A 24,789-nucleotide genomic window follows, 5' to 3' on the forward strand; every position below is an offset into this window, starting at 1 on the left:
TCCGCGAGGGCATCGCGCTCACCAGCGCGCGGCGGCGAAGGACGCGGCGCTGGCGCCGGCCGCGGCGCTCATCGGCGACGAGCTGCGGTCCAAGCTCGCGGCGGCGCGGCGCGGCGGCGACGCGCCGGCGACGACGTACGCCGCGGGCGCGGCGCGGCCGCGGCGCGCGCCGGACGACCCGAGCGAGGCGCCCGCGGCCGAGGCGCCGGCGGCGGGCGCCGCCGCGCCGCACGAGGGCGCCGCCGCGGCCGCCGCGCCGCCCGAGGGCGCCGCCGCGGCGGACGCGCCGCCCGCGGGCGCCGCCGCGGCGGCCGCGCCGGCGCCGGCGGCGCCGCGGGCCATCGAGGTGCCCGAGTCGCTCGTGCGCCTCGAGGACGCGCTCGACGAGGCGCAGGCCGCGCGCCCCCGCGCGCGGCCGGCGCTCGTCGCTGCGGGCCCGCGGCCCGCGCCGAAGCGCGCGGCGCTCGACGCCGTCGCCGCCGGCGCGGACCCGTCGAGCCTCGAGGCGCTGCGCCTCCTCCTCGGGCCCGAGCTCATCGGGGCCGTGCCCGCGACGGCGCGCACCATGGACTACTCGGGCGCGACGGTCGCGACCGTGGGCCTGCTCTGGCGCGGGGGCCGGCCGGCGCCGGCGCCGCCGAGCGCCGCGGAGCGGCGCCGCGCGCGGAACGCCGAGGCCGCGCGCGCGCGCGCGGAGGCGCCGCTGCCGCCCGAGGTCGGCGTCTTGCCGAGCCTCGCGCTCCTCCCGCGCGACGTGCTCTGGGACCTCAAGGGCCAGGCCGACGAGCTCGAGGCGCGCGAGCTCCGGCGGCGGCGGCCGGCGGCGCCCGCGGAGCCCGGGCCCAAAGCGTGGCGCGGGCCCGTGCCGCCGGTCACGCCCTCGGAGCGGTACCACGCCGTCGACGCCTACGACCTCGGCGACGCCGCGGCGGCCGCCGCCGACGAGGCGCTCGAGGAGATGACGCTCCGCGCGCGGCGCTGGGCGGAGGACGCCGCGCGCGAGGCCGCGGACCTCGACGCGGAGGAGCGGGAACGCGCGCGCCTCGCGGACGCCGGCGAGCCCTTGCCGCCGCGGACCTACGGCGCCGACCTCGCAGCCCTGTACCCCGTGCCCGACGCCCCCGGGGACGGCGACGCGGCCGCCGCGGGGGACGGCGACGGCGACGACGGCGCCGCGGCCGCCGGCGACGGCGACGACGGTGACGACGACGAGGCGTCCTACGCGGACGACTTCGACGGCGCCTGCGGCGCGCCGCCGTGCGCCGAGGGCTCGCCCGGCGGGCCCGCGCCCGCGGCCGCCGCGCCCGCGGCCGCCGCGGACGACGCCGCGGCGTCGTGGGTCGCGGGGCTCTACGGCGGCGGGTCGCCGCGCGCGGCGCCGCCCGCGCGGCCCGCGCCGGCGCCGGCGGCGCCGCCGGCGCCGGCCGTGCCCGCCGCGCCGGACCTGCCGCCCTGCCGGCCGGCGTTCTGCGTCGTCAAGTACGTCGACGCGCGCGAGTGCCGCGGTGCGTCGGCGGCCGCGCGGGCCCGGACGGTCGGCTCCTACGCGAACGAGCTCGCCGTGCTCCGCGACCTGAGCGGCGTCTTCGCGGCCGCGCGCATCTGGACGCCGCGCGTGCTCGCCTACGAGACCGACGGCGACCGCTACCTCGTCGCGCTCGAGGCCCTGCTGCCTCCCGCCTTCGCGCAGCGGCCGACGCTCCCGGCGGAGCACTGCGTCCAGGCCCTGCGCTGGCTCGCGCGCTTCCACGCCTTCGGCCACCGCCTCGCGGCGTCGGGCTTCGGCGACCTGGGCATCTGGCCCCTCGGCGGCCACACGCCGCTCGCGCACCGCCCCCCCGGCGAGGTCGAGGGTTTGGAGCGCGGCTACGACAGGTGGCTCCTGGCCTTCTGCGACGAGAAGCGGTTCCGCGTGCCGCCGAACGACTTCGGCGCGCGCCTCGCCGCGCAGGCGCGCCGCGTCGACGGCTGGATCGCCGACGCGTGCGGGCCCCGGCGGACGCTCGTCCACGGCGACTTCAAGGCCGGCAACCTCTTCGTCGAGGACGCGACGCGGCGCGTCTTCGCCATCGACTGGCAGTGGTGCGGCTGGGGCTGCGGCCTCCACGACGTCGTCTACTTCCTCGCGACGACGGCGGCCGACGACTTCGTCAAGGACTTCGACGACGCGCTCTGGCTCTACCACTACGCGCTCGTCGAGGAGCTCGAGCCCGAGCTCCGGGCCGCGGCGCCCTGGCCCTACCCGGAGACGCGGCGCCTCTTCATGCTCGCGGCGCTCGACTACGTGCGCTGGTGCTTCGCCTACCGCCTCGTCGACGAGACGCCCAAAGCCTACAAGCGCCGCGCGGCCGCGGACCCCAAGGACGTCAACCAGGGCGAGTACCGCCGGTCCTTCCGGCGCCTCCGCTACCTCTGCGACCTCGCGGAGCAGTTCCTCCCCTACGCGGAGAGCGGCGCGCTCGGCGTGTCGCTCCAGGACCTCGCCCTGCTCGACCTCTAGGTTTTGCGTTACGCCGGGGGCGTGCCGTGGTGGCCGAAGCGGTGCTTGTTGAGCTGGCAGAGCGAGTTGACGTGGTCGTAGTGGTGGCACGAGTAGCCCTTCGACTCCATGAACGCCACGAACGCGACGCGGTCGAGCTTGTTCGTCTCGACGAACCAGAGCTCGACGACGATTTTGTCGAAGGGGAAGTGCTCGAGGATGCTCAGCTCCGCGCCCTCGACGTCCAAAGAATAGAGGTCCACGTGGTTCCGGGCGCCGCCGAGGACGTCGTCGACGGGCCGCGCGAGGATCGTGTGGTCGCGGCGGCTCGCGTTCGGGTGCGCGGCCTCCATCTTCGCCCAGAGCTTGGGCGTCCGCATCTCCTCGAGGCCGCTGTGGTCCTTGAGCGCGCCGCCGTACCTGCGGTGAAGCCCGTTGGAATGCATGCGCGCCGCTTCGGGAGAACGCCGCGCCGCGCTCCCGGTAGACCATCTCCCTCCGCTCGCCGAAGAGCGCGACGTTGTGGTTCTCGCAGAGCGGCCGGTACCGCTGCAGCAGCTGGAAGAGCACGGGCGACGGCTCGACGCAGATGCCGCGCCAGCCCGCGCCCTCGAAGTTGCGCGTCACGGAGTTGCGGCCGTTGTTCGCGCCGGACTCGATGAAGAAGCCGCCGCAGCGCGGCCCGTGGACGGCGGAGAGCACCTCGTGGAGCTCCGCGTTCTTGTCCGTGCGCAGGTGTTCGAGCTCCGCTTCCGTGCAGTGGCGCCGCGACGACTCGTTGAAGACCGCGCCGCGGGCCGCGGCGACGACGACGAGCAGTCGCATCGTAATGGCGGGGCAGCCCATCGCGACCTCAAACCGCCTCGTTGCCCCCGTCGTTGAAGCGCGCGCGGTCTTTCTACTACGGGCTCGTCCCCCCGTTGGAGGAGGAGCTGAGGGACAGTCTTCCGGCGTTCCGGTCCGCGGCGCCGCGCCGGCGCAGGAAGTCGGCGACGTCCGCGTGGCCGTGCTTGACCGCGAAGTCGAGCGCGGTGTCGCCGTCGGCGTCGGCGGCGTCGACGTCGCAGGCGCCGCGCGCGAGGATGGCCGCGACGTCGAGGTGCCGCAGGGCGCACGTCGCCCAGAGCACGCTGCGGCCGTCGCCGTCCGCGGCGTCGACGTCCGCGCCCGCGGCGACGAGGCGCTCGACGACGTCCGCGCGGCCCGCGACGGCCGCGGCGCAGAGCGGCGTCCGCCCGTAGCTGTCGCGCGGCGCGTCCACGGAGGCGCCGGCGTCGAGGAGCGCGCCGACGACGTCGGCGTGGCCCGCCTCGGCGGCCGTCAGGAGCGCGCTGTACGAGTCGACGTCGTCCGCCGCGTCGAGGTCGAGGCCGCCGGCGCCGACGATGGCGCGGACCGTGGCGATGTCGCCCGCGTCCGCCGCCTCCAAGAGCATGCTCAGCGTCGGCGCCACGGTCGCCGCCTCGCGCCGCAGCACCGTGAACTCCGGCGTCCGCGGGTCCGGCGGATCCTCCGCGTCCTCGTCGGCGACGCAGACGCAGCCGGCGCAGCGCGCCAGGGAGTCGTACCAGGCGTCGAGCGCGTCGGTCATGGTCGTTCGCGTCAGAGGTCACCTGCGGAGGCGCGATCCTGCCATGCTCGACGTTCCCAGCGGGCTGCGTTGAAAAACCTAAACTTGAAGAAGCTGAAGGGGTTTCGGCGGCAGCCCAGTTCTCGCCAGTTCTCGCCGATCGATCCCTGCCAAATGATGATGCTCCGCGCCGCCGCGCTCGCGCTCCTCGCCGAGGCCAAGGTCGTGCGCGAGACGCTGTACCGCATCACGCCGCGCAACTACACGGGCGTGACGGACCTCGACACCGGCGATGCCGCCGGCGACGCCCACTTTGGCCTCTACGAGAAGAGCGCGCCCGTCGTCTGCGATGCGAAGCTCAATCCGCGCCACGCGGAGAACATCCTGTGCGAGAACGACGCGCTGCTGCAAATCCCCGGCTTCAACGTCTACATCGCCGTCGAGGTCGAGATGGACGACCGGTACGGCGTACGCGGGCCCGCGTCCGCGAAACCATGCAAAAAAACGAGAAACACTGATGCCACCTCAGGACTACGCCGAGTGCAACCCGGCCAAGTCGCTGCCGCACGCCTTCAACTGCACGCACTGGCACCACGACGGCCCCGAGGGCTGCTGGAACAAGAACGACAAGTCAGCGTCTCCCGCGTCCATCCGGCATCCCCGTCCGTCGTCGCCTCGTCCGCGCGCGCGCGGCCGGACGCTCGCGTCGACGCTTCACGCGCGCGTAGGCACCCCGAGTGGGCGTCGGAGTTCCAGGGGCTCTGCGACGAACAGGAGTGTCGCTGCGACGCCGTCGAGACGTTGAGCGTCGGCCGCGAATTCCCGAAGTTCGGCAAGCCCCTGCCGCCGGCGGGCTATCCCGAGATCTGCTACGCCGACTTCTACCCCATCGAGGGCTACCGCAACAACAAGACGGCGTTCAAGACGCTCGACAACGTCTCGCTCGCGGACTGCTGCGCCGCGTGCGCCGCCGCGGAGCACGGCTGGGAGCGGTGCGGCTCCTACTCGTTCACGGCGGCGGACGCCGGCGACGGGTACGGCGGCAGCGGCACCTGCGCCATCCACGGCCACGCGGACAGCCGCGACCTCGTGCCGGACCGCGCCTCCGCCTCCGGGTGGTTCTCGGGCGACGGCCTCGTGAACTTCGTCGAGTCGGCGTCCATGACGCTCTCGGACATGATGAACGGCACGTGGTTCTCCACGCAGAAGGCCGGCGAGTGCGCGCCGGGCGAGACCGTCGGCGAGGGCTGCTTCTGGCGCGTCGTCAATCAAACGGCGCAGGTCAACGCGACGTGCGTCAACGACCGCATGATCTCCAAGATCGTCGCCCAGCGCGGCGGCGCCTGCTTCGACGGCTGCGACGACCCGAAGGACCAGAGCGCGCCCTGCTGGATCCAGTGCTTCTTCGAGACCATCGTCGGCAACGCGACGGCGCAGCCCCCCCTCCCGCCGACGGACCGCGCGCTCATCCTCGACGCCTTCGAGGGGGCCTTCGCGCCGGGCACGGGCTGCCCGCCCGTGCCCGACTGCCCGGACCCGTGCCTCCCGCCCTGCTGGGCCGTGCCCGAGGGCGACCCCTGCACGGAGGAGGAGGACGCTTAAATCGGCCGCACAGGCAGCCCCCCGGGGGTCGAGCCGGGCAGGCTCCGGGCTGATCTTCGATCGTCGCAGACGGCCTCCTCGGACCAAGGACTGCCGCACAGGGCCACAAGCCAGTGTTTGCCTCAAGCACCTTCGCTGTGTTAATTCCATACCTTAAGGTAGCATTTATACGAGGTGGCACGGCTGCTCGGCGCTCGTCGACAGTTTTTACGCGCACCATGGCCGTCTCCTTCGCCGCCGTCGAGCCCAAGTTCGCGGCGTACCACCTGTCGTCCATGAACGTCAACTTCCACCTGCTGACGTCGCTCCTGGGGCTCCTCGGCGCCGCGGGCCTCGTCACGAAGCTCGCCTGCGCGGCGTCGACGTCGCTCGGGTGTGGGGGCCGCCAGAGCCTCGCCCGGGGCGGCGCCTTCGGCCTCTGGGTACTCTGGGGCCTGGCACTCCTCTGCTCCGACGTGCCCCTGGGCCTCGCGGCGCGGAGCGCGGCGGCGCTCGCGTCCGTGGCGATCGTGGCCTGCCGCCTCGACCTCGGCGTCGCCGCGTCCCTGGGCTGCGTCGCCGCGGGCTACGCGCTCCAGGACCTGAGCCACTGGTACTACGGCGAGGAGACGCTCCAGGCCAACTCCTGGGCCGGTGGCGGGCTCTCGGCGGCCGCGGTCGTCGAGCTCTTCTGCGAGCACGTCTTCTACTTGCTGCCGCTGATTCTCGCGAGCGCGTCCGAGGCCGCGAAGACGGTCGTCGCGGCGCTGCCCGCCGTCGTCCTCGCCTGGGGCAACGTCTGCATCGACAGCGACAGCGTGCTGGGCCTGCCGTGGACGGCGAAGAAGTCGCGGCTGCTGGTCGGCAAATTCCGGACGGAAGAGGACGTCGGAGACCTCGCCGCGATCCGCCGGTGGTGCGTCGCCGCCGGGCCGAAGCACGACATGACGAGCCACTGGTGGGCCGGCGATTTGGACGAACCGACGCGCGCGGCCTTCGAGCGCCTCGTGACGTCCGAGTGCGTCGACGGCCTCTTCCGCCAGAAATTCGGCGAGGGCGCGTACGTGATAGAACCGGTGAGCGGCATGAACGAGCTCTACGTGTCCGCGCCCGTGAAGCGCGACGAGGCGGCGAAGACGTCCGACGACGTCTTCTTCACGGAGCACGTCGACGGGCCCTACTGCTTCTTCCCCTTTGCGAGCGTCTTCCGGTGCATCGTCGCGCTCGACGCGAACGTGCCGGGCTACGAGACCCACTTCCCGAACGCGCACCGGAGCGTCGCCGCGGAGCACGGCGACATTTTGGCCTTCGACTTCCACCGCGAGTCCCACTACATCACGATGAAGCCCCGGGGCGCGTTCGGCCCCGAGAGCGAGGCGGCGCTCGCGGCGGATCCCACGCAGAAGTGGCGCATGGTGCTGAAGCTCCACTACGCCGTCGCGCCGACGGGTCTGTGGTGGTGCTTCGGCAAGGGCCTCCACTGGCTCTCGACGAAGTACAACGAGGCCTTCCGCGCGCTCTTCCTCGCGACGATCAAGCCCCAGTCGGCGCTCGAGAAGCTCCTCGCGGACGTGGGCGTCAACGGCACGACGGTCGCCTACAACGCCCTGGAGAAGTACGTCGGCTTCTCGAACCTCGCGAGCTACGGCACGCTCGCGGCCGTCGCCTACGCCGTCGAGTCCTACGCCTTGTTCCTCTACGGCACGCAGTTCCTCCCGGGGCAGGAAAAGAGTGATTCAACGTCGCTTCAACGTGAGGGTTCCGCGCGCGCGCGTTCCCGAAAAAGCATCCACGCGTCGAGAGGGCTCCGAGAGATGATCGCTCGTCCAAAAATCAGCCGAAACGAGCGGAAAACGACCGAGAGAGGAGCCTTTGAAGTTGGGAATTTCGCACCCTTTTCCTGCCCAGGTTCCTCCACTACCTCCGCTACATGTCGACGTACTACACGCGCGCGGGCGTCGCCTTCGGCACCTTCAAGCGCGACGTCCTCTTCTTCAAGACCGTGGCGCTCCTCCAGCTCTTCCGGCTCTACGCGGCGCCGCTCTGGGACGGTGACGCGCGCGCGGCCTGCGGCGCGGAGCCCTGGTTCCGGCCCGAGTCGCTCGTGCTCGTCGCCGCGGGCTACTTCGTGTCCATCGCGGCGACGTCGGCGCTCGGCGTCGACGGGACCTACTTCGGCATCGAGCTCGGCGTCGTCGAGGCGGACTACAAGTTCGTGACGCGGTTCCCCTACAACGTGATCCCGCACCCCATGATCCTCGGCCAGGTCGTCGCGCTCCTCGGCGTCCACGTCGTGCCCCAGGTCCGCAACGCCCACCCCTACCTCGTGCCCATCCACGTCGCGCTCTACCTCGCGCACCTCACGCAGGAGGCCTGGGACTACCACGACGGCGTCCCCTGGTTCAAGCAGGGAAAGAAGGAGAAGAAGCAGGAGAAGAAGCGCGGCAAGAAGGCGACGAAGGCCGCCTAGGCCCCCGCGCGCCCCGCCCCACCTTGTAATTCGGGCCTGGTCTCTATGCACACACATTACGACGGCCGCGGCGCCGTGACGTCGCCTACCTGGACGCGGCGAGCGCGGGGGCCTCCTCCGCGGCGAGCTCCCGGACGGCGCCCTCGGGCCGGTCGATCTCGCCGGGCGGCGCGGCCGCGGGGGGCTCCGCTCGCCGGAGGGGGAAGGGGATCGCGACGTCGTAGCCGAGGAGCGACGTCGTCAGCGTCGCGTCGGCGGCGTCGCGGCCCGCGGGCGCGCGGATCGACGCCGGCGCCGTACCTCCGAAGCGGCCCCTGGGCGTCACGCGGTGCACGCCGAGGTCCACGCGCAGGTCGCCGTCGTCCAAGGTCCAGGATCCCGACACGCCGAGCGACGGGGCCGCGTCCGCGGCGCCCGACTCGCGGAGCACGAGGTCGCCGAGGTCCGTGCGCCAGGTCCCGACGACGGCCGCCCGGCGCGCGGCCTCGGCGGCGGCGGCCTCCGCTTCCGCGGCGGCCTTGGCCTCCGCGGCGGCCGCGGCTTCGACGCGCGCGGCCTCGACCCACGCGTCCTCCTCGACCCGGCGTCGAGCGACTTCGACCCGCGCGGCCTCGAGCCGCTCGGCCTCCCGCACCTCCGCCGCGAGCAGCGCCTCTTCCGCCTCGCGATTCGCCGCCAGGGCCGCGGCGGCCGCCTCGACGAACTTGGCGGCCTCCGCGGCCTTCGCCTCCGCCGCGGCCTCCGCTTCCGCCGCGGCCTTCGCCTCCGCGGCTTCCGCTTCCGCCGCAGCCTCTTCCGCGGCAGCCTTCGCCTCCGCCGCAGCCTCTTCCGCCGCAGCCTTCGCCTCCGCAGCTTCCGCTTCCGCCGCAGCCTCCGCTTCCGCCGCAGCCTTCGCCTCCGCCGCAGCCTCTTCCGCCGCAGCCTTCGCCTCCGCGGCAGCTTCCACTTCCGCAGCAGCCTCAGCTTCCGCCGCAGCCTTCGCCTCCGCCGCAGCCTCTTCCGCGGCAGCCTCAGCTTCCGCCGCAGCCTCTTCCGCGGCGGCCTCCGCCTCCGCGGCGGCCTCCGCGGCCGCCGTCGCCTCGGCGTCGGCGTCGTCCTCGACCGCCGCGGCGGCCTCGGCGGCCCCGGCCGCGGCGCCCGGGCGCTCGAGGACCGCGGACGCCGAGAGGGCCGCCGTCGCCGCGTCGGCCTCCGCCGGCGCCGGGAACGCGTCGCGCCCGGCGACGCGGTCCGCGCGGTCCGCGAGGGACGTGAGCGCGACGGCCGCCGCGAGGACCCACTTGGCCGGGAGCTCGAGAGATCCCGTCGCCGCCGCGGCCGCGGCCGCGAGGAGCGCGACGTGGCGGGCCCGCGGCCGGCGGGACCCGAGGCGCCGCGCCGCGAGGACCGCCGCGCCGGCGGGCGCGCTCCAGGGGAAGAGCGCGAGGCCCGCGAGCTCCGCGGCGCGTCCGCGCTTCGACGTCGCCGACGCGCCCGGGCCCAACGACGCGCAGGCGGCGAAGGCCGCGGCCCAGCGCAGCGCCGCGTCGGGCCTGGTCGCCGCGGGGACGAGCAGTAGCGAGAGGCCCGCGGCGCGGTAGAGCTTCTCGACCTTGCCCTCGCGCCGGGGCACGACCGGCGCGTGGCGGGCGAGCCAGGATTTGCGCTTCCCTTGGCTGTTCGAGGGCGCGGGCGCCGTCGCCGCGCCGCGCGGCGCCCGCAACGTGCTCAACGCGCGCGCCGACGCGAGCAGCAGGAACACGAGCCGCGCCATGTCGAGAACTGCGAGCTTCGCGCGGCCCGACGCGCGGGATCGGCTTTGAGCTCGGGTTGTTGCGAGCCCGTGCTCGTGCGTGGCTTGAAAACAAGACGCCTACGGCATCTTGCCCCTGCGGGGGGGCTTGCCTGCGGCGCGGCGAGAGCGCGCCCTTCGGGCGCGCTCGCGCGAGCTGAGCCACTCATTCCCGTGTCAATGCTTCCCTCTGCACCGCTCGCGCGACGACAGCCATTTAATTTCCGTACGGCGGGGGAACCGGCACGCACAACTCACGCATCTATATATGGATGTTGATGCCTCACATGTTGAAGTTCAAGTTGAATGCGCCGAGGCATGGCATGAGGCCTGGCATGCGCCGCTAATTAGCTAAGCTTAGGTGCACGCGAGGCTCAATAGCTTGAACTTGTCGCGGTGGCAGCAGTCCGGCGCGGCGAGGAACGTGGGGCAGGACGCGTTCCCCGCCGGTCCCGCGTGCTGGTTCCGGTCGAGCACGCGGAGGGACACGACGGTTTCGCCGGCCGCGAGGCCCGTGAGCGCCTTCGTCGCGTAGACGGACCGGGGCCGCCGGTCCCAGGACGCAACCAAAAAACTGCGCACCGCCGCGCCCTGCGCCACGGTCACGTTCGCGACGCCCATGCGCCGGTCGTGGCTCTGCAGGAAGCCGACGACGACGTCGCCCGCCGCGCACTCGACGCGGAACGATATTGCCGCCCCGCCGCCGTCGCAGGCCACCCAGCCGCTCTTGCCCGGCACGTCCTCGCCGTGGAGCCAGCCGTCGGGCGAACCGACGAGCGCCTCGCGGTTCGGCCCCGCGTCGAAGACGAGCGACGACGCCGCGCCCTCGTTCGCGAGGTGGCAGAGCGCGAGCGCGTCGCCGTCGCCGCCGCAGGCCCGCGGCGCCGCCGCCGCGGGCGCCGCCGCGGGGGCCGCTTCCGCCTCCGCCGCCCCGTGCTCTCGCTCCGCCGCGGGCGCGACGAGCGCGTAGAAGACCGTCGCGGCGACCCACTCGTGGTAGGCCGCGCCGTAATGCCCAAAGCCCTTCCAGGACGCGGGTCCCATCATGGCATCGAGGGCGACGCGGAGCGCCGGCGCCAGGTAGGCGTTCAGGAACGCCGCGGCCCTGCGCTGCTCCGCTTCGTCCCGGAACGTGCCGCCGTTCCAGAACATGCTCTCGACGAGCGGCGCCGCTACCGCGCGCGCGAGCGCGCGGTGGCGCTCGGAAAAGTCCGCGCGCGTGAGGTTCTCGGGCGTCCTCGAGACCCGCTGGAGGGCCGTGTCCACGAAGGCGACCGTCGGCGCGCCGCCCGCGCGGCCCCGGCGGAAGTAGGCGCCCAGCCCCCGCGCGGCCGGCGCGCCGAAGCACGTCGCCGGCTCGGCGCAGCCCAGGGCGAAGTCGTTGGCCGTGAACGCCAGCAACACCAAATCGACGTCGTCGGCGAGCGGCGGTGTTGAGGTCCCTTTCGGGAGCAGGTCCGCCGGCCGCCGGAACAGCGCGTCGGCGCCGGCGAGGAAGTAGGCGCTCGACGCGCCGCCGCGCGCGACGTTGGCGATTCTGAAGTTCCCCCGGGGCAACAGCAACGCTTCGAGGTAGCGCGCGAGGCGCGACGCCCAGGAGCACTCGGAGCTCGACCCGTGCGTCTTGGGCGCTTTCGCGTAGGCGTAGCGCGGCGAGACGACGGGCGCGTCGACGCAGCCCTCGCCGGCCGCGGGCGACCCGCCGACGACGAGCACGCGGAAGACGCGCGACGCGTTCCGCCGCGCCTCGGAGAGCGCGCGCGCGAGCCAGCGGTCGTCGCCGACGACGGGCCGCGCGCCGTAGGCGTCGCCCGGCGCGACAAAGGCCCGCGGGTACGCCGAGAACGGCCCGCCCTTTTCGCAGCCGGGGAGGCCCGGACGCTTCCGCACCTCCTTGACCGCGCAGACCTCCGTGGCGTTGAGCGGCGAGAAGAGCGGCCCGGCGACGGCGCGCGGGTCGAGCCAGGGCGGCGGAGGCGGCAGCGCCTTCTCGTGGCTCCGCTTCCGCCGCTCCTTCGGGTTCGTCGAGTGGCCGCGGCCGACGCGGGGCGCGTCGGAGAGGCGCCGCGCCGCGACGTCGAGCCCGAGCGCCGCCGCCCTGGCATTGAAGCGCCCCGGCCCGGCCAGGGGCGCCGGCGCCGGCGCGCACGCGCGCGGGCCGGGCCCGGCCAGCGCGCAAGCCGTGGCGTTGCGGCACGACGAGACGCAGGTCCGCCCGAGCGCCGCGTCCGTCGCCTTGTCGAGGAGGCAGCTCCGGGGGCCGAAGGAAAAGCTCCGGTACGGCGCCAGACGCAGCGCGAGGAGCGCCGCGTCGACGCGGCGCACGAAGACGGAAGCGCAGTTGCCCACGAAGCCGCCGCAGGCCGCCGCCGCGGCCTCGAGGGTCGCTAGGATGCGCGCCAATTCCGCGGGGCCCCGGTGCATCGACGTCGCGCGGCCGCCGGTCCAAAAGGCCTCGCTCGACTCGGCGCCGAATGACGATGGCGCCGCGACGACGCGCAGATCCTCGGCGTCGAGGCGCGGCGCGTCGCGGAGCGCGTCCGCGTCGTCCGTGGCCACGAAGAGCGTAAACGCTTGCCCCGGCGGCGCGAGCGCGCGCGCCTCCCGCGCGTAGTCGGCGAGGTCGACGAAGAACGACGCCGTCTTGTGCCGCGCGAGCCACTGGGGCGACGTCTTTGATCCGTGGCGGATCTGCGCGAAGACGCAGGGTCCTTCGACGGCCGGCGGTCGCGCGAGTTGCCGCACGCGGTAGCTCGGCCGCAGCGCGACGCCCCGCTGGAGCAGGGCGCCGACGAGGTCGTGGGGCGCGACGCCGTCGACGGCGCCGCGGGCCGCGGCGAAGATCGCCGCGAGCCGCGGGTCCGGCGGCCCCGCGAGGCCCGCGGCCCGGAGCGCCGCGTCGTCGCAGCCGCCGCGGCAGACCGTGACGTTGCCGCGGGAGAAGACGCGGACGAAGCGCGCGTCGTCGTCCTCTCCGCTTTCCGCGATTTCGTCGCAGGCCGAGAGCGGCAGGAAGTGGCAGGCCCACTGCGAGGCCGCGCCGGCGCAGAAGGCGTCGTCGGCCGGCGCCGCGAGGTACCAGCCCCGGAGCGACGGCGGCACGAAGGTCGCGCCGCGGCTCCAGGCCGCCCAGGCGTTCCGCGCCCAAATGTCGACGATGGGGCCCCAGGGGTTGTTGCCCCCGAGGCTCTGCGCGCGGCCGCAGCCCCCGGACCACTGCGCGTCGCGCCAGAGCGTCGCCAAATCCCGGTAGACGGCCCCGGCGGCCGTGTCCGCGCGCGCGCGCGCGAGCACGAGGGGCCCGCCGCGGCCGCCCCAGGGCTCGCGCTCGACGGCCCAGTCGACGCGCGGCGCCAGGAACGCGTCCACGGCCGCCGCCGCGCCCGACGCGACGTAGTCACCGGCCCCGAGCGTCAGGTTGATCCTCTCAGTCGTCGACGCCTCGAGCCGCGCGAGGAGCGCCGCGTCCACCGGCGGCTCCGGAGGCGCCGCGGCGCTGACGCCGAGCGCGAGCGCGACGGCGGCGAGCCAGCGCCGCGGCGCCGCGAGGCGGCAGCACGACGCGGCGAGTGCCGGACCGTCGCCGCCGCCGTCGTCGTCGTCCGACAGCTCCTCGGCCTCTCCGGACCACGCGCGCTCCGGCTCCGGCGCCGCGGCGTCGTCGAGCACGTAGCGCAGCTCCGCGCGCGTCACCTGGCGCATCGCGACGCCGCCGCCGCGGGATGGCGGCGGCGAGCGCGGCGCCGGCGCGCTGCAGTCGAGCTCCGCATCGGACTCGTCGGAGCTGTCGTCGCCGGTCGTCGGCTCCAGGAACTCGCTGAGAAAGGCGAGCTCGTCCTGCGTCGCCGCCCGCGCAGCGACCGAGGTCATCTCTCCGTGCAGAGCCGCGACGAGGTCATCGATCCTTCTAGAGCGAAGGCAGCCCCATCATGCGGCGGTCACCATGATCAGACGTTCCCTTCAATGTCGTCGACGTTGCAGCCTACGTACGGGCCTGCGGCTTACGCGGCCGGGGGAGGAGCGCTTCGCCCGCGCCTAGGCGTCGGAGTCGGACGTGCCGTAGTCGTCGTCGAAGTCGTCGTCGTCGCTCTCCTTCTCCGTGCCGACGACGGACTTCTGCGCGTCGAGGCCCGAGGAGAAGCGCGAGCGGAAGCGCGAGCGGAAGTCGACGGGCTCCGCGGCGGGCGCGGCCTCGGGCGGCGTCTCGTCGCCCGACGAGTCGCCGCCGCCGCCGAAGCTCAGCGTCGTCGTCGGCTCGCCGCCGCCGTCCCCGTCGTCGGAGCTCTCGTCGACGGAGCCGTCGGACTCGGGCCGCGGCGGCGCGGCGACGCGCGGCGCGAAGGACCGCGCGCTCGGCGCGGCCCGCGGCGGGCTCGGGCTCGCCGTCGCGCCGAGGAGCGCGTCGAGCGTGTCCTCCATCTCGGGGATCTCCGGGATGTCGGCCGCGGGCGACGCGGGCGCGTCGTCCGCGAGGCTCCGGACGCGGCGCGCGGGCCGCGCGGGCGACGGCGGCGCGGGCCCGTCGCTGTCCGAGTCCTCGGACTTGTCCGAGGCGTCGCCGCCGAGCGTCGGGATCGCCGGCGTCTCGTCGGAGGACGCGTCGTCGGCCGCGGCGTCGGCCGCGTCGTCGGCCGCGGCCGCGGGCGCGGGCGCGGGCGCGGCCGGCTCGTCGTCGGACGACTCGGACGCGTCCCAGCTGTTGTCGCTCGACGCCGACGCCGGCGCCACGGGGCCGTCGAGGACCGGGGGCTTGACGGGCGTCTCCGGCTCGGGCGCCGCGGGCGCCGCGGGCGCCGCGCCGAGGTCCAGGACGCTGCTGAGGTCGCTCTTCGCCGACGGCGGCGCGAGGCGGCTCGGCGCGAGCTTCGTCGGCGTCGCGCCGAGCACGAGGGGCGACGACGCGTCCGAGTCGCCGTCGTCCGCCGGCGGCGGCGGCGTCGCGGCCGCGGCCGCGGGCGACCGGGACCGCGGCGGCGGCGAGTCGCTCTTCGTCGACGACGGCGCGCTGTGGATGGACTCGACGTCGCCGAGGTTCGGGATGGACATCTCCGACACGTCGTCGCTGTCGTCGCGCGCGGCCGCGGCCGCGGCGCGCGGCTCCGACGCCGCGGACGACTTCGACGACGGCGACGTCGGCGTCGGCTGGGCCGTGAGGAAGGCCTTCGCCGGCGCCTCGTCGTCGTCGCCGCCCTCCTCCTCGCGGATGGACTCGGGCGAGAAGCCCCCGCCGCGCTGGACCGGCGCCGCGGGCGCGGCGCGGGCGCGCGCGGTCCGCGGGCGCCGCGGGCGACGCGGGCAGCGACGCGTCCCAGTCGCTCGACGGCGCGGGCGACGGCAGGCCCAGGGACGCCACGGGCGACCGCTTCTTCGTCGAGGGGAAGGCCTTGGGCGACGCGCCGTCGAGGGGCGCGAGCGGCGACCGGCGGCCGCGGCTCGACGTCGACGACGCGGGGCTCGGCAGCGCCTTGGGCGACGGCGACCGCATGCGCACGACGACGGGGTCCCGGGGCTTCTCCGGCGCCGGCGCCGGCGCCGCGTCGAGGGGCACGTCCTCGACGTCGTCGAGGTCCTCGTCGCTGTCGGACCTCCGGCTCGGCGTCCGGCTCGGCGACGGACTCTTCGAGAGCGACGGGCTCGTCGCACCGCCGCTCGCCGTCGGGCTCGTCGCGACGCCGCCGGCGCGCTCGCGCGCGAGGACGACGCGGACCACGGGCTTGGACTCGTCGGCGTCGGCGTCGTCGCGCGCGGCCGGCGGCGCCGGCGCCGGCGCCGGCGGCGCCGGCGGCGCGGCCGCCGCGCGCGCGGCGAGCGTCGCCGACGTCTTGACGTCCGCGGCCAAATCGTCGACGCGCCGCGCGACGGCGTCGAGCTCGACGAGGACGCGCTCCGTGCGGCCGAGCGCGCCCTTGGCGACCGCGCGGACGGCCTCGAGGTCGTTGGTGACGTCGCGCTGGAAGACGCGCGCGTCCTTGGCGCTCCGCTCGAAGGCGAGCTGCGACGACGTGGACAGGTCGCCGTGGTGGCGGCTCACCGTCGCCCGCAGCTCGCCGTGGTCCGCCTCGAGCGCGTCGACGCGGATCCGCAGATTCCGCGCGCCGTTGACGGCCTCGGAGAAGTCGTCGACGCGGCCCGCGAGCTTTTTGGTGGCGCCGTCGGCGGCCTTGGACGCCGCGTTCACGGCGGCCCGGTGGGCCAGCGCCTGCTCGTCGACGTTCTTCGCCAGCGCGTCGGCCCGGGCCGCGGCGTCCGCGACGTCGCGCTCGCAGCGCGCCAAACGGCTCGCGGGCGCGTCTCGCGCGTGGCGCTGCAGCGGCTCGAGCTGCTCCTCGAGGGCCGACACGCGCCGCGCGACGTCCCGCGACACCTTGCGCGCCGTCTCGTCGGCGTCGCCGAGCTTCTTGATGGCGCCCTCGGCGCCGCCGCCGCCGTGCTCGTCGCGCCACGCCTCGAGCCGCGCGAGGCGCCGGTCGCGGCCGTCGCCGTCGGACGCCTGCTCGGCGATCTTCACCTCGAGCACGTTGCCCAGGCGCGTCTCCAGTTTCAGCAGCTGCTCCTCGGCGGCGTCGATGCGCGCGCCCGCGGCCGCGGCGCGCCGCACCGCCGGCGCGTCCTCGACCGCGCGCGACGCCGAGTCCTTCACCAAATGGAGCTTCTCCTCCAAAGCCCCCAACGCGCTCTCCGACGCCGCCTGGCGCCGCCGCAGCTCCCCGACGTCGACGCGCGCCTCGTCGGCGTAGACGGCGACCTTCTGGAGCACCTCGCTCCGCTCGCGGTCGCCGCGCGCGCGCGCCGCGGCCTCCGCGGCGTCCACAAAGGACTGGCAGGACGCGACGGCGTCGCGCGCCTCCGTCGCCCGCGCCATGGCCGCCACGGCCTGCTTCGTCAGGTCCGCCCGCGCCGCCTCGACGGCGGCGCTCCGTTGATCCCGCTCCGCGCGCGCGTCAGCCCGCGCCTTCTCGAGGTCGTCGCGCAACTCCGCGAGCCGCGCGGCGTGCTCCCGCGTCGCCGCGACGGCGGCGTCGACGGTCGCCGTGCGCGCCGCCGCCGCGTCCGCCGCCGCCTGGCCGAAGGGCCCGCCGCCCTCGCCGACCTCGCCCTCGCCGAGGCACGCGAGCAACCCGGCCCGAGCGCCCGTCCGCGTCGCCGCCGCGCGGACGCGCGCGAAGACGCGGTCCTCCGCGTCGCGCTGCACGTCCTTGGCCTTGGCCTCCAAATCCAAGGCCACGCGCGCGGACAGCACCGTCGTCAGCTTCTTCTCCAGGGTCGCCTCCACGTCCGCGCACGCGGACGCGACGACGCCCTTCACCAGCAGCTCGCTCGGCCGGTCCGCCGTCAGCGCGTCCTCCACGTCGCCCGGCAGCACGTTCTCAAAGGAGCCGCCGGACCGCAGCGCCGCGACGTGGCGCCGCACGACGCTCAGCTCCCGCTCGAGGTGGGCCTGCACGGGCGCGATCGCCGCGGACACCGCCGCGTGCGCTTGCAGCTGCGCGCTCTGCACGAGCTCGCCGCCGTCGTACCCGCCGCCGCCCTCGCCGCCGAACAAGCGCTTCAGCAACCGCCGCACGTCCTCGGCGAGCTCGTCGTGCGCGCGCCGCGCGTCGTCGCGCGACTGGCGCAGGCTCGCGAGCTCGCCGTCGACGCGGCGCCGCCACGCGGCCAGGTCCGCGACGTCGCCGTCCATCTTCGTTTGCCTACGGCGGTTTGCTCGTCAGAAAAGGAAGTGGAAGAAGACGCCGAGTGCACCAGCCCCGGCGCGCGTCGGCGTCGTGGCGTAGCACATCCAACGCCAGCTCGTGGGAGCTCGCGACCTTCGCGCAGCCCGCGAGCTCGCGCTTCCGCGCGTCGTTCTCCGCCTCCAAATTTCGCGCGAGGTCCCGGGCCTCGCGCGCCTCCGCGCCGGCGTTTTGTAGTTTTTCCCGGAGCGCGCCCTCGATCTGCTCCCGCGCCGCGTCGGCGGCGCGGCTCGCCATGCGCCGCTCGAAGTGGAAGTCGTGGTCCTCGAGCGCCTCGCGCCGGTCGCGCGGGCTGTCGCGGCGGCCCTCGCGGGGGCCCTCGCGGTGGCCGCCCGGCGCGCCCCAGGCCCGCCGCCGGCTCCGCTCCCGCGCCGCCTCGGCCGTGGACCGGTCGGGCGACGCGTCCGCGGGCGGCGGCGCCGCCGGCGCGTTGCTCAGGACGAGCTGCTGCTGCGGCGCCGGCGCGTAGCCGTAGTAGGCCTGCGGCGGCGCCGGCGCCCGCGGCGGCGCCGGCGACTGCAGCCGGTTCAGCTGCGCCTCCCACTCGCGATGCGACAGGTACGTGTCCATGACCTTCGTGGTCAAACGGGCTGCCCGAGACGCATCGGCTGCCCACGAGAAGAATTCAAATCCCACCTCTTCAATCAGGACTTCAAGGCATCGGGTTGAATCAGGGATAATATGATGGTGGATGGGAACTACGCTGTAAGACCTTTAATGTCTATAAAGGCCCGCGATGCGAGGCTCCCGCGCCGGTTACGTGATTGACGATGGCAGAAGACGACTGTCGCCGTGCGCAGAGACCGCGCTTAAGTAGGGCCGCCTTCATCGCTGCCCTTGTGGCGACGAGCACCGCGGCCTCGGGCGGCCGCTGCGTCGCGGTGTCGCACGGCGGCTGGCGCGGCCTGCCCGCGGACTAAGCCGGCCGCCTGCCGCCGAGGGCGCACGTGTCCGTGGTCGCGGCGGGCAGCTGTGCCGCGCGCGCGCGGAGCTACCGGCGGTCGTGCGGGAACGTGGGCAACGGCACGCGGAAGAGGCTCCTCGCGACGGGCGTCGGCCGGTCCGGGACGCTGTCCCTGCATCTATCGCTGACCGCGATGGGTCTACGGATCGGGCACGACGGACGGCACAAGTTGCTAGCCGACGGGGCCGTATCCTGGGGCGCGTCGTTTGCTCCGGGCCGCGTCGGGGACGCGAGGTGCAGAGCGCCGTTCGGATGGTCCTTCAACGGCCGTTTCGACGCGCTCGCGCTGCTCGTGCGGGCTCCGCTCGCGCAGGTCGCGTCGCGCTGGGACCGGGGCCGTAGAAAGGGGGCGGTGAACCGGCTCATGCGCTGCCACACGGTCGCGGAGACGCCCGCGTGGGACACGCGCCACCCGGCGCTGCGAATTGCCGTCGGAGAGAAGAAGGACCGGACGATGGGACACGGCGAGCGCGACTCGTACAATTGGCTCGTCGACTGCCTGCGCCACTGGGTCTTGGTCAACGCCTTTGTCGACGCGACCGCCGACGCGACGATCCGTACCGAGGACCTCGGCGCCGAGGCGGTCCTCCGACTCGCTGCGTTGGCCAACCTGACCCGCGCCGACGGCTCGCGCGTCACGCTGAGCGACGCGGCCGCGGCCCGGGCGACAGTCACGAACGCGAACTCGGCCCACACCCGCAAGCCCGAGGCCGGCGACGACGCCGTCACGTGGCCGGCCCTCCTCCGCCTCGACGCGCCGTACGCGGTCCTCGCACAGGCCCTCGCCATAGGCTACGGCTACGACGTCAGCCCGCGCGCGCCCCGGGCGATGGTCCGAGCCGCCTGCCTCGGCGACGGGCCTTCGATCTTCGACGCGGCGCCCCCCGCGTGGCCGGGCGGCGTCGTCCCCGCGGGCGACGCGCGGCGCGCTCGGCCCCTCGCGTGCTTCTTCGAAGGCGACTCGAAGCTCTGGGCGTGCTACCTGCGCTGCGACGGGACGTTCCTCGGCGAAACGAAGCAGGCGGCTCCCGCGAAGAACGCGACGCTCACGACCGCCCCGTGATGGCATGGGTAATACATCGCCTTCCCTTCAACCCGAGTTATAATAACGGATGTGTTGAAGTCCATCCAAGCGGCTCTGGACACGAGCTGGACGCTGCGCACTGCGCCGCTGCCCCCGGGTGGTCCTGTGCAAGCTAAAAGATGCGACTTGCCATCACCGTCGCGGCGCTCGCCGCGGCGCACACGAGCGACGACGTCTTCTGGGAGCTCGCGCGGACGGCCGTCGGCGCGCGGCCGGCGGACTCCGTCGTGCACTCGCGCTTCGACGGTTGGCTCGAAACGCACCTGGACGTCGTCGTCGTGTCCGACCAGGTCGAAAAGGCGCGACGCCTCGACGTCGCCGCGCTGCCGCGGCGGCCGATCATCGGTCTGCGCGCGGACAAGCACAACGCGTCCGCGCTGTGCGCGTTCGCCGATCCCGACGGGGGCGGCGCGCGGCTTCTAGAAAAAGCGTCTCACGTGCAAGCCTACGCGCTCGCGTCGCTGGGCACGGCGGCGGCGGGATCGCCGTTCCACCCCCACATCCTCGCGACGTTGGACCGGACGTGTCTTCACCGACTGGCGAAGTTGCTGGCGTCTCCGAAGCTCGAGACGTGGTTCGTGGCGCAGCACTGGCCGCCGGCGGGCGATTTGGAGAAGGCGACGCGGGCCCACCTCCGCAAGTTCGTCCAGATCCCTTTGGGCCTGCACGGCTACACGCACAAAGACCTTCCCGGCCTCGCGCCGGCGGACTGGTCCAAAATCGTCGCGCTGCCGTCCAATCGAACGGAGCTCGTCGCGTCGCACGTGAGCCTCCATAGTGTTGGAAGGAAATCTGGGTTCGCGGCTCTACAGAACGCACTCCGGCCGTCGTCGCGGAAAGAGTCCAAAGACGGCGGCCACGGCGGCTTCGACCTGGACAACGTCTTCCCCATCGTCGGAGGCGGCGCGCACGCTACAAAGTCCAACAACCGCTCGGGCAAGCTCAAGCTCCACCCGAGCGACTTTCTGGAGTACCACGCGTCGCTACGGAGAGCCAAATTCGTCTACTCGCCGATCGGCTCGGGCCTCGACTGCCACCGCCACTACGAGGCGCTCTTGTTTGGCGCGATTCCGCTGATCGAATACGAACCGACGCTCGTGGAGCTGCTCCATCCGTTTCCAATCGTCTTCGTCCGCGACTGGCGCGACGCGCGCGCGCCGCGGCTCCGCCAGCTCTGGACGAAGGCGCGCGCGCGCGCCGCGACCTACGACTACGCGGAGCTTGCAAGAGACGTCTGGGTCCGGCGCGTCGTCGCGTTCCGGGAAGGCGCGGTATCGCCTGCGGCGCCGCGCGAGCCCCTCGTGCTCGGGGACTAAATCCGCCTCTTCAATATGAACTTCAAGGCAACGGGTTGAATTTACAAAAGGGCGGAGGTCTGGCATGAGTAGACCATGCCGCTCCCTTACCCCCGCCTGAGGTCATAGCTTCCCCCCGGCGGACCAGGAGTCTCTCCGCAGGGGAGGGGCGTGGTCTACTCAGGTCAGGGCGGAGGTACTAGTAGGCGGAGGTAGGGAAGGGTGGGGTTGGAGGCTGGGCTTTGGATTTGGGCATCATGATGCTTGGGCTGGGAGGCTTCGTGGTGGGTTGGTGGCCTAGTTGGCCGCGCCGCGGAGGCGCGAGAGGCGGCGGTCCTCGCGGCCTAGTTGGCCGCGCCGCGGAGGCGCGAGAGGCGGCGGTCCTCGTCGCCGCAGGTGCCGCAGGCCAGCTGGCAGACGTCCTTTGCTTTGGCCTTGTCGTCGCTCTTTTTGGAGCACCTTGAGTCGGGCTTCTCGGCGACCCACTCGCAGTTGTTGCTTTCCTTCTTCGAGAACCAGCTCTTCGAGTCCTCGCACGCGGGTTCGCACGCGCCGCAGGACAAGGGGCAGGCCTCGCGCGCTCCGTCCTTGCCGTCGCAGCGGGACGTCTTCTCGGCGATCCACGCGCAGCCGCGGCCGTCCTTGCCGTCGTAGAGCCAGTCGTCATCGTCCTCGCAGCGGGTCGCCGTCGGCGCGGTCGTCGGCGCGGGCGTCGGCGCGGCCGTCGGCTCGGGCGTCGGCGCGGGCGTCGGCGCCGCGTCGGCGTCGCAGGCGTCGCAGGTCAGCGCGCAGGCGACGGACGCGTCGACGCCGTACTCGTCGGCCTTGTCGCAGCGCTTGGGCTTGTCCGCGATCCAGGAGCAGTCGCGGTCGGCCTTCTTGTAGTACCACGACGTCGAGTCGGCGCACGCGGCCTCGGGGGCCTCGCAGACGCCGCAGGCCACAAAACAGGCGCTCTTCGCTTTGACGTCGTCGTCGTTCTTCTTGCTACAGCGCGAGTCGGGCTTCTCGGCGACCCACCGGCAGTTGTTACTGCTCTTCTTCGAGAACCAGGTGGAATCGTCCTCGCACGCGGGCTCGGCCTCGTCCTCCTCCTCGGCGTCGTCGTCGCACTTGCCGCAGGCCCGCGGGCAGGCGCTCTTGGCTTTCACGTCGTCGTCGTCTTTCTTGCTGCAGCGGCTTTCGGCGTCCTCGGCGACCCAGGCGCAGTCGTTCTTGCTCTTCTTCGAGAACCACGACGCGCTGTCGGCGCAGCTCGAGGTGGGCGCGGGCGTCGGCTTCGGCGTCGGGTTGGACGCGCTCGTGGGCGCGGTCGTGGGCGTGGTCGTGGGTGCGGTCGTGGGCGACTCCGTCGGGGACGTCGTGGGAGACACCGTGGGCGACGTCGTGGGCGACGGAATCGGCAGGGCCGAAGGCATCGGCGAAGGCATGGGCGACGGGAGCCCGGATGGCTGGCGAGTCGTGGGCGACGGGGAGGGCTTGTAGCTCGGTGCAGCCGAGGGCAGCGTCGTAGGGCGCGGCGAGGGCAGCTGCGAAGGCGCATAGGTCGGCGTCGTGGTGGGAAGCGTCGTGGGCAGCGTCGTGGGCAGCGTCGTGTGTTATCGTCCGCGTTGGCGCAGGCGGCGAGGAGGAGGAGCGCGATGTATTGCATTGTGGTGTTGTTGTGTTGTTGTTGTGTTGTGTTGCTGGGTCCCGGTGAGGGTTGCTTTGGAATTGTGTGCTGCCATCCTGGAGAGGCTGTGCCACTCTTTTGGCCGTCGGGAAATCACGGCGGCGGATCGGAGCTTCTGCAACGAGTTCAATTTCAGCTTGGGCTCGAGGCGCATCTCACGATGGCCATGAGATTTGCAAGGCTCGGCCGCGCCGCCGCGCTGCGCCCAACCGCCGCCGCGCCGGTGCAGCGGGCGCGGCCGCTGCAGCGGCTCTTCAGCAGCGACGAGCGCGACGTCGAAGTCAAGAAGACAGAAAAGGAATTCGTCGCGCTGCTCCGACGAATTGCCGACGCCGTCGAAGCCGACAAGAGCTTCCGAATCCAGGTCGACAACGTGCGGCTCACGGTCCCGGAGACGGCCGAGGTGTCCGTCGAGCACGAGCAGGAGGGCGACGAGCACTGCGTCGAGCTCCAGTTCAAGTGGACCAAGCCGTGAGCGACTTCGTCTTTCGTAATCGCGAGCTTCTGATCGCGCTCGCTCCGGGGCGCGTCGACCGCCGGACGTGGCCTTTCTGACTGCGCTCGCGACGCTACCGGACGCGGCGCGCCCGTCGCGCGCTCGACGGGAGCGGCGGCCGCTCGCGTGGCCAAAACTTAGCCCGTGCAGCCGAGGCGGTAGGGCGTCCTGAAGTCGTGGGTGTGGAACCAGATGTTCGCGGCCTGCTTGACGCCCGCGTCGATGGGCCGCGCCTCGTGGAAGGTGCGGTCGTCGCAGGTCGCGAGCGGGTCGTCGCGGTCGTCGACGTTGGCCCAGAGGACCGCGGCGCCCTTGCGCGGCGCCACGGACACGTTGGCGAGCTTCGTGAAGACGGTCTCGCCGCCCGCGGCGACGTCGTTGAGGTAGAGCAGGAGCGTGAAGGCCCGGAGGCCGCAGGGCATGTGGACCTGCTCCGGGAGGCAGTCGCCGTGGACGCGGTAGCGGTCGCCCGGGCCGTAGCGCAGGAGCTGGAGCGGCTCGGCGTGGTCCGGCGTCGTCCCCAACAAGTCCGCGGCGCGCCGCGTCACGTTGACGACCGTCGCGTCGCCGAGGCACCGCTTCGTCGTGCACCACGCGTTGTCGGAGGTGCGCCATCGCGACACGACGCGCGAGTACGTGCCGTCCTCGAGGATGTGGCTCCCGGCGTCCATGGACCGCTCCCAGCCCGCCGTGGCGTCGAGGGCCCGCGCGATGAGTTCGTCGGCCTCGCGCGGATGGGCGAAGGCCGGCAGGTACACGACGCGGGGGTCGCCGTGGAGCTCGACGGCGCCGCCGGTCGCGAGGGCGCGGTCGAGCGTCCGGCGCGCGTCGCCGGGGCCCAGGGGCCGCAGCGCCCGCGCCGCCGCGAGCGCCGCGGCGCAGCCCTCGCGCGCGCGCGCGCGCGCGGCGCCGCCGGGCCGCTCGCACGCGCCGCACGACGCCGCGCAGTTCTCGAGCATCCAGCCCGGGTTCACGTCGCACTCGCGCGCCGCGGCCCAGTCGCCGCAGAGGGCGTCGCGGTCGAAGCAGCCGCCGGTCCACGCCGGCGCGTCGCCGGCGCCGGCGCCGTCCGGCGCGCAGGACTCGCAGGACAGGGCGCAGTGCGTCCTCATGTAGGACGGGTTGTCGAAGCACTCGCCCTGCGACGCCCAGAACTCGCAGTTCTCGTGGTCGTCGGCGCAGGTGCGGTCGTCGGCGGCGCGCAGAGCCGGCGCGAGCAGCAGCGCGAGGCCCAGGCGGCCCATGCTGCCCCGACCGGGCTCTGTAAGTGAACGACACCATGCCTTTTTTGCCCCCGGTCACGACTCGGGGCAGCCCGCCTTCAGCGGTGGAAGCTCGTCGGCGCGGCGCAGAGAGCATGGCCGACGCGCCGATCGTCCGACGACGCGCCCTCGTCCCCTTTTGTGCCGCGGCTCTTGCCGTCGCCGGCGTGTTCGCGCTGACGACTCGGAGGAGGGACTTTTCCACGACGACGACGAACTTGAGTAATTTATACAGCTGCAAGAATGGCGATCCCGGCATCAGCCCAGCGTCCTGCGGTCACGACGACCTTCGAGAGATGTTTTAGCGTCCTGCGGTCATGACGACCTTCGAGAGGTTTTTCAATTATCGTCGCGCGCCGTAGGCATCAGCGCGGCCTTTGCGAACGGGAACTTCGAAGTGAACGACGTTGAC

General features: G+C 73.6%; 7 protein-coding genes across 7 annotated transcripts in view; 3 read left to right on the forward strand and 4 right to left on the reverse strand.

Moving 5' to 3' along the window:
* Window positions 1-2,500, forward strand: part of AURANDRAFT_71679 (hypothetical protein) — a gene marked incomplete at both ends in the record, with an annotated part of 3,746 nt that extends 1,246 nt beyond the window's left edge. Inside the window, one exon of the mRNA XM_009038960.1 lies at window positions 41-2,500. Within this exon, the coding sequence (XP_009037208.1) occupies window positions 41-2,500 (2,460 nt within the window). The remainder of the gene's footprint in view (window positions 1-40) is intronic.
* A 1,729-nt stretch (window positions 2,501-4,229) lies between these two features.
* On the forward strand, window positions 4,230-8,148 carry AURANDRAFT_71680 (hypothetical protein; the record flags this gene model as incomplete). The annotated part of the gene is made up of 5 exons (XM_009038961.1): window positions 4,230-4,517; window positions 4,579-4,679; window positions 4,778-5,609; window positions 5,810-7,371; window positions 7,539-8,148. 5 exons carry the CDS (start codon window positions 4,230-4,232, stop codon window positions 8,098-8,100), a joined length of 3,345 nt encoding a protein of 1,114 aa, XP_009037209.1.
* A 2,080-nt stretch (window positions 8,149-10,228) lies between these two features.
* Window positions 10,229-13,741, reverse strand: AURANDRAFT_64361 (hypothetical protein; the record flags this gene model as incomplete). The annotated part of the gene is made up of 1 exon (XM_009039216.1): window positions 10,229-13,741. One exon carries the CDS (start codon window positions 13,739-13,741, stop codon window positions 10,229-10,231), a length of 3,513 nt encoding a protein of 1,170 aa, XP_009037464.1.
* A 165-nt stretch (window positions 13,742-13,906) lies between these two features.
* Window positions 13,907-18,174, reverse strand: AURANDRAFT_64362 (hypothetical protein; the record flags this gene model as incomplete). Its single annotated transcript, XM_009039215.1, has 3 exons — window positions 13,907-15,103; window positions 15,225-17,562; window positions 17,615-18,174. 3 exons carry the CDS (start codon window positions 18,172-18,174, stop codon window positions 13,907-13,909), a joined length of 4,095 nt encoding a protein of 1,364 aa, XP_009037463.1.
* A 758-nt stretch (window positions 18,175-18,932) lies between these two features.
* AURANDRAFT_64363 (hypothetical protein) lies at window positions 18,933-19,631 on the forward strand (the record flags this gene model as incomplete). Its single annotated transcript, XM_009038962.1, has 1 exon — window positions 18,933-19,631. The coding sequence occupies one exon, from the start codon at window positions 18,933-18,935 to the stop codon at window positions 19,629-19,631; it is 699 nt and encodes a 232-aa protein (XP_009037210.1).
* A 1,660-nt stretch (window positions 19,632-21,291) lies between these two features.
* On the reverse strand, window positions 21,292-22,365 carry AURANDRAFT_64364 (hypothetical protein; the record flags this gene model as incomplete). Its single annotated transcript, XM_009039214.1, has 1 exon — window positions 21,292-22,365. One exon carries the CDS (start codon window positions 22,363-22,365, stop codon window positions 21,292-21,294), a length of 1,074 nt encoding a protein of 357 aa, XP_009037462.1.
* Window positions 22,366-23,252: 887 nt separating this feature from the next.
* On the reverse strand, window positions 23,253-24,359 carry AURANDRAFT_64365 (hypothetical protein; the record flags this gene model as incomplete). The annotated part of the gene is made up of 1 exon (XM_009039213.1): window positions 23,253-24,359. The coding sequence occupies one exon, from the start codon at window positions 24,357-24,359 to the stop codon at window positions 23,253-23,255; it is 1,107 nt and encodes a 368-aa protein (XP_009037461.1).
* Window positions 24,360-24,789: the final 430 nt, after the last annotated feature.

Source organism: Aureococcus anophagefferens (assembly GCF_000186865.1).
Source record: "Aureococcus anophagefferens unplaced genomic scaffold AURANscaffold_10, whole genome shotgun sequence".
Taxonomy (NCBI): Eukaryota; class Pelagophyceae; order Pelagomonadales; family Pelagomonadaceae; genus Aureococcus; species Aureococcus anophagefferens.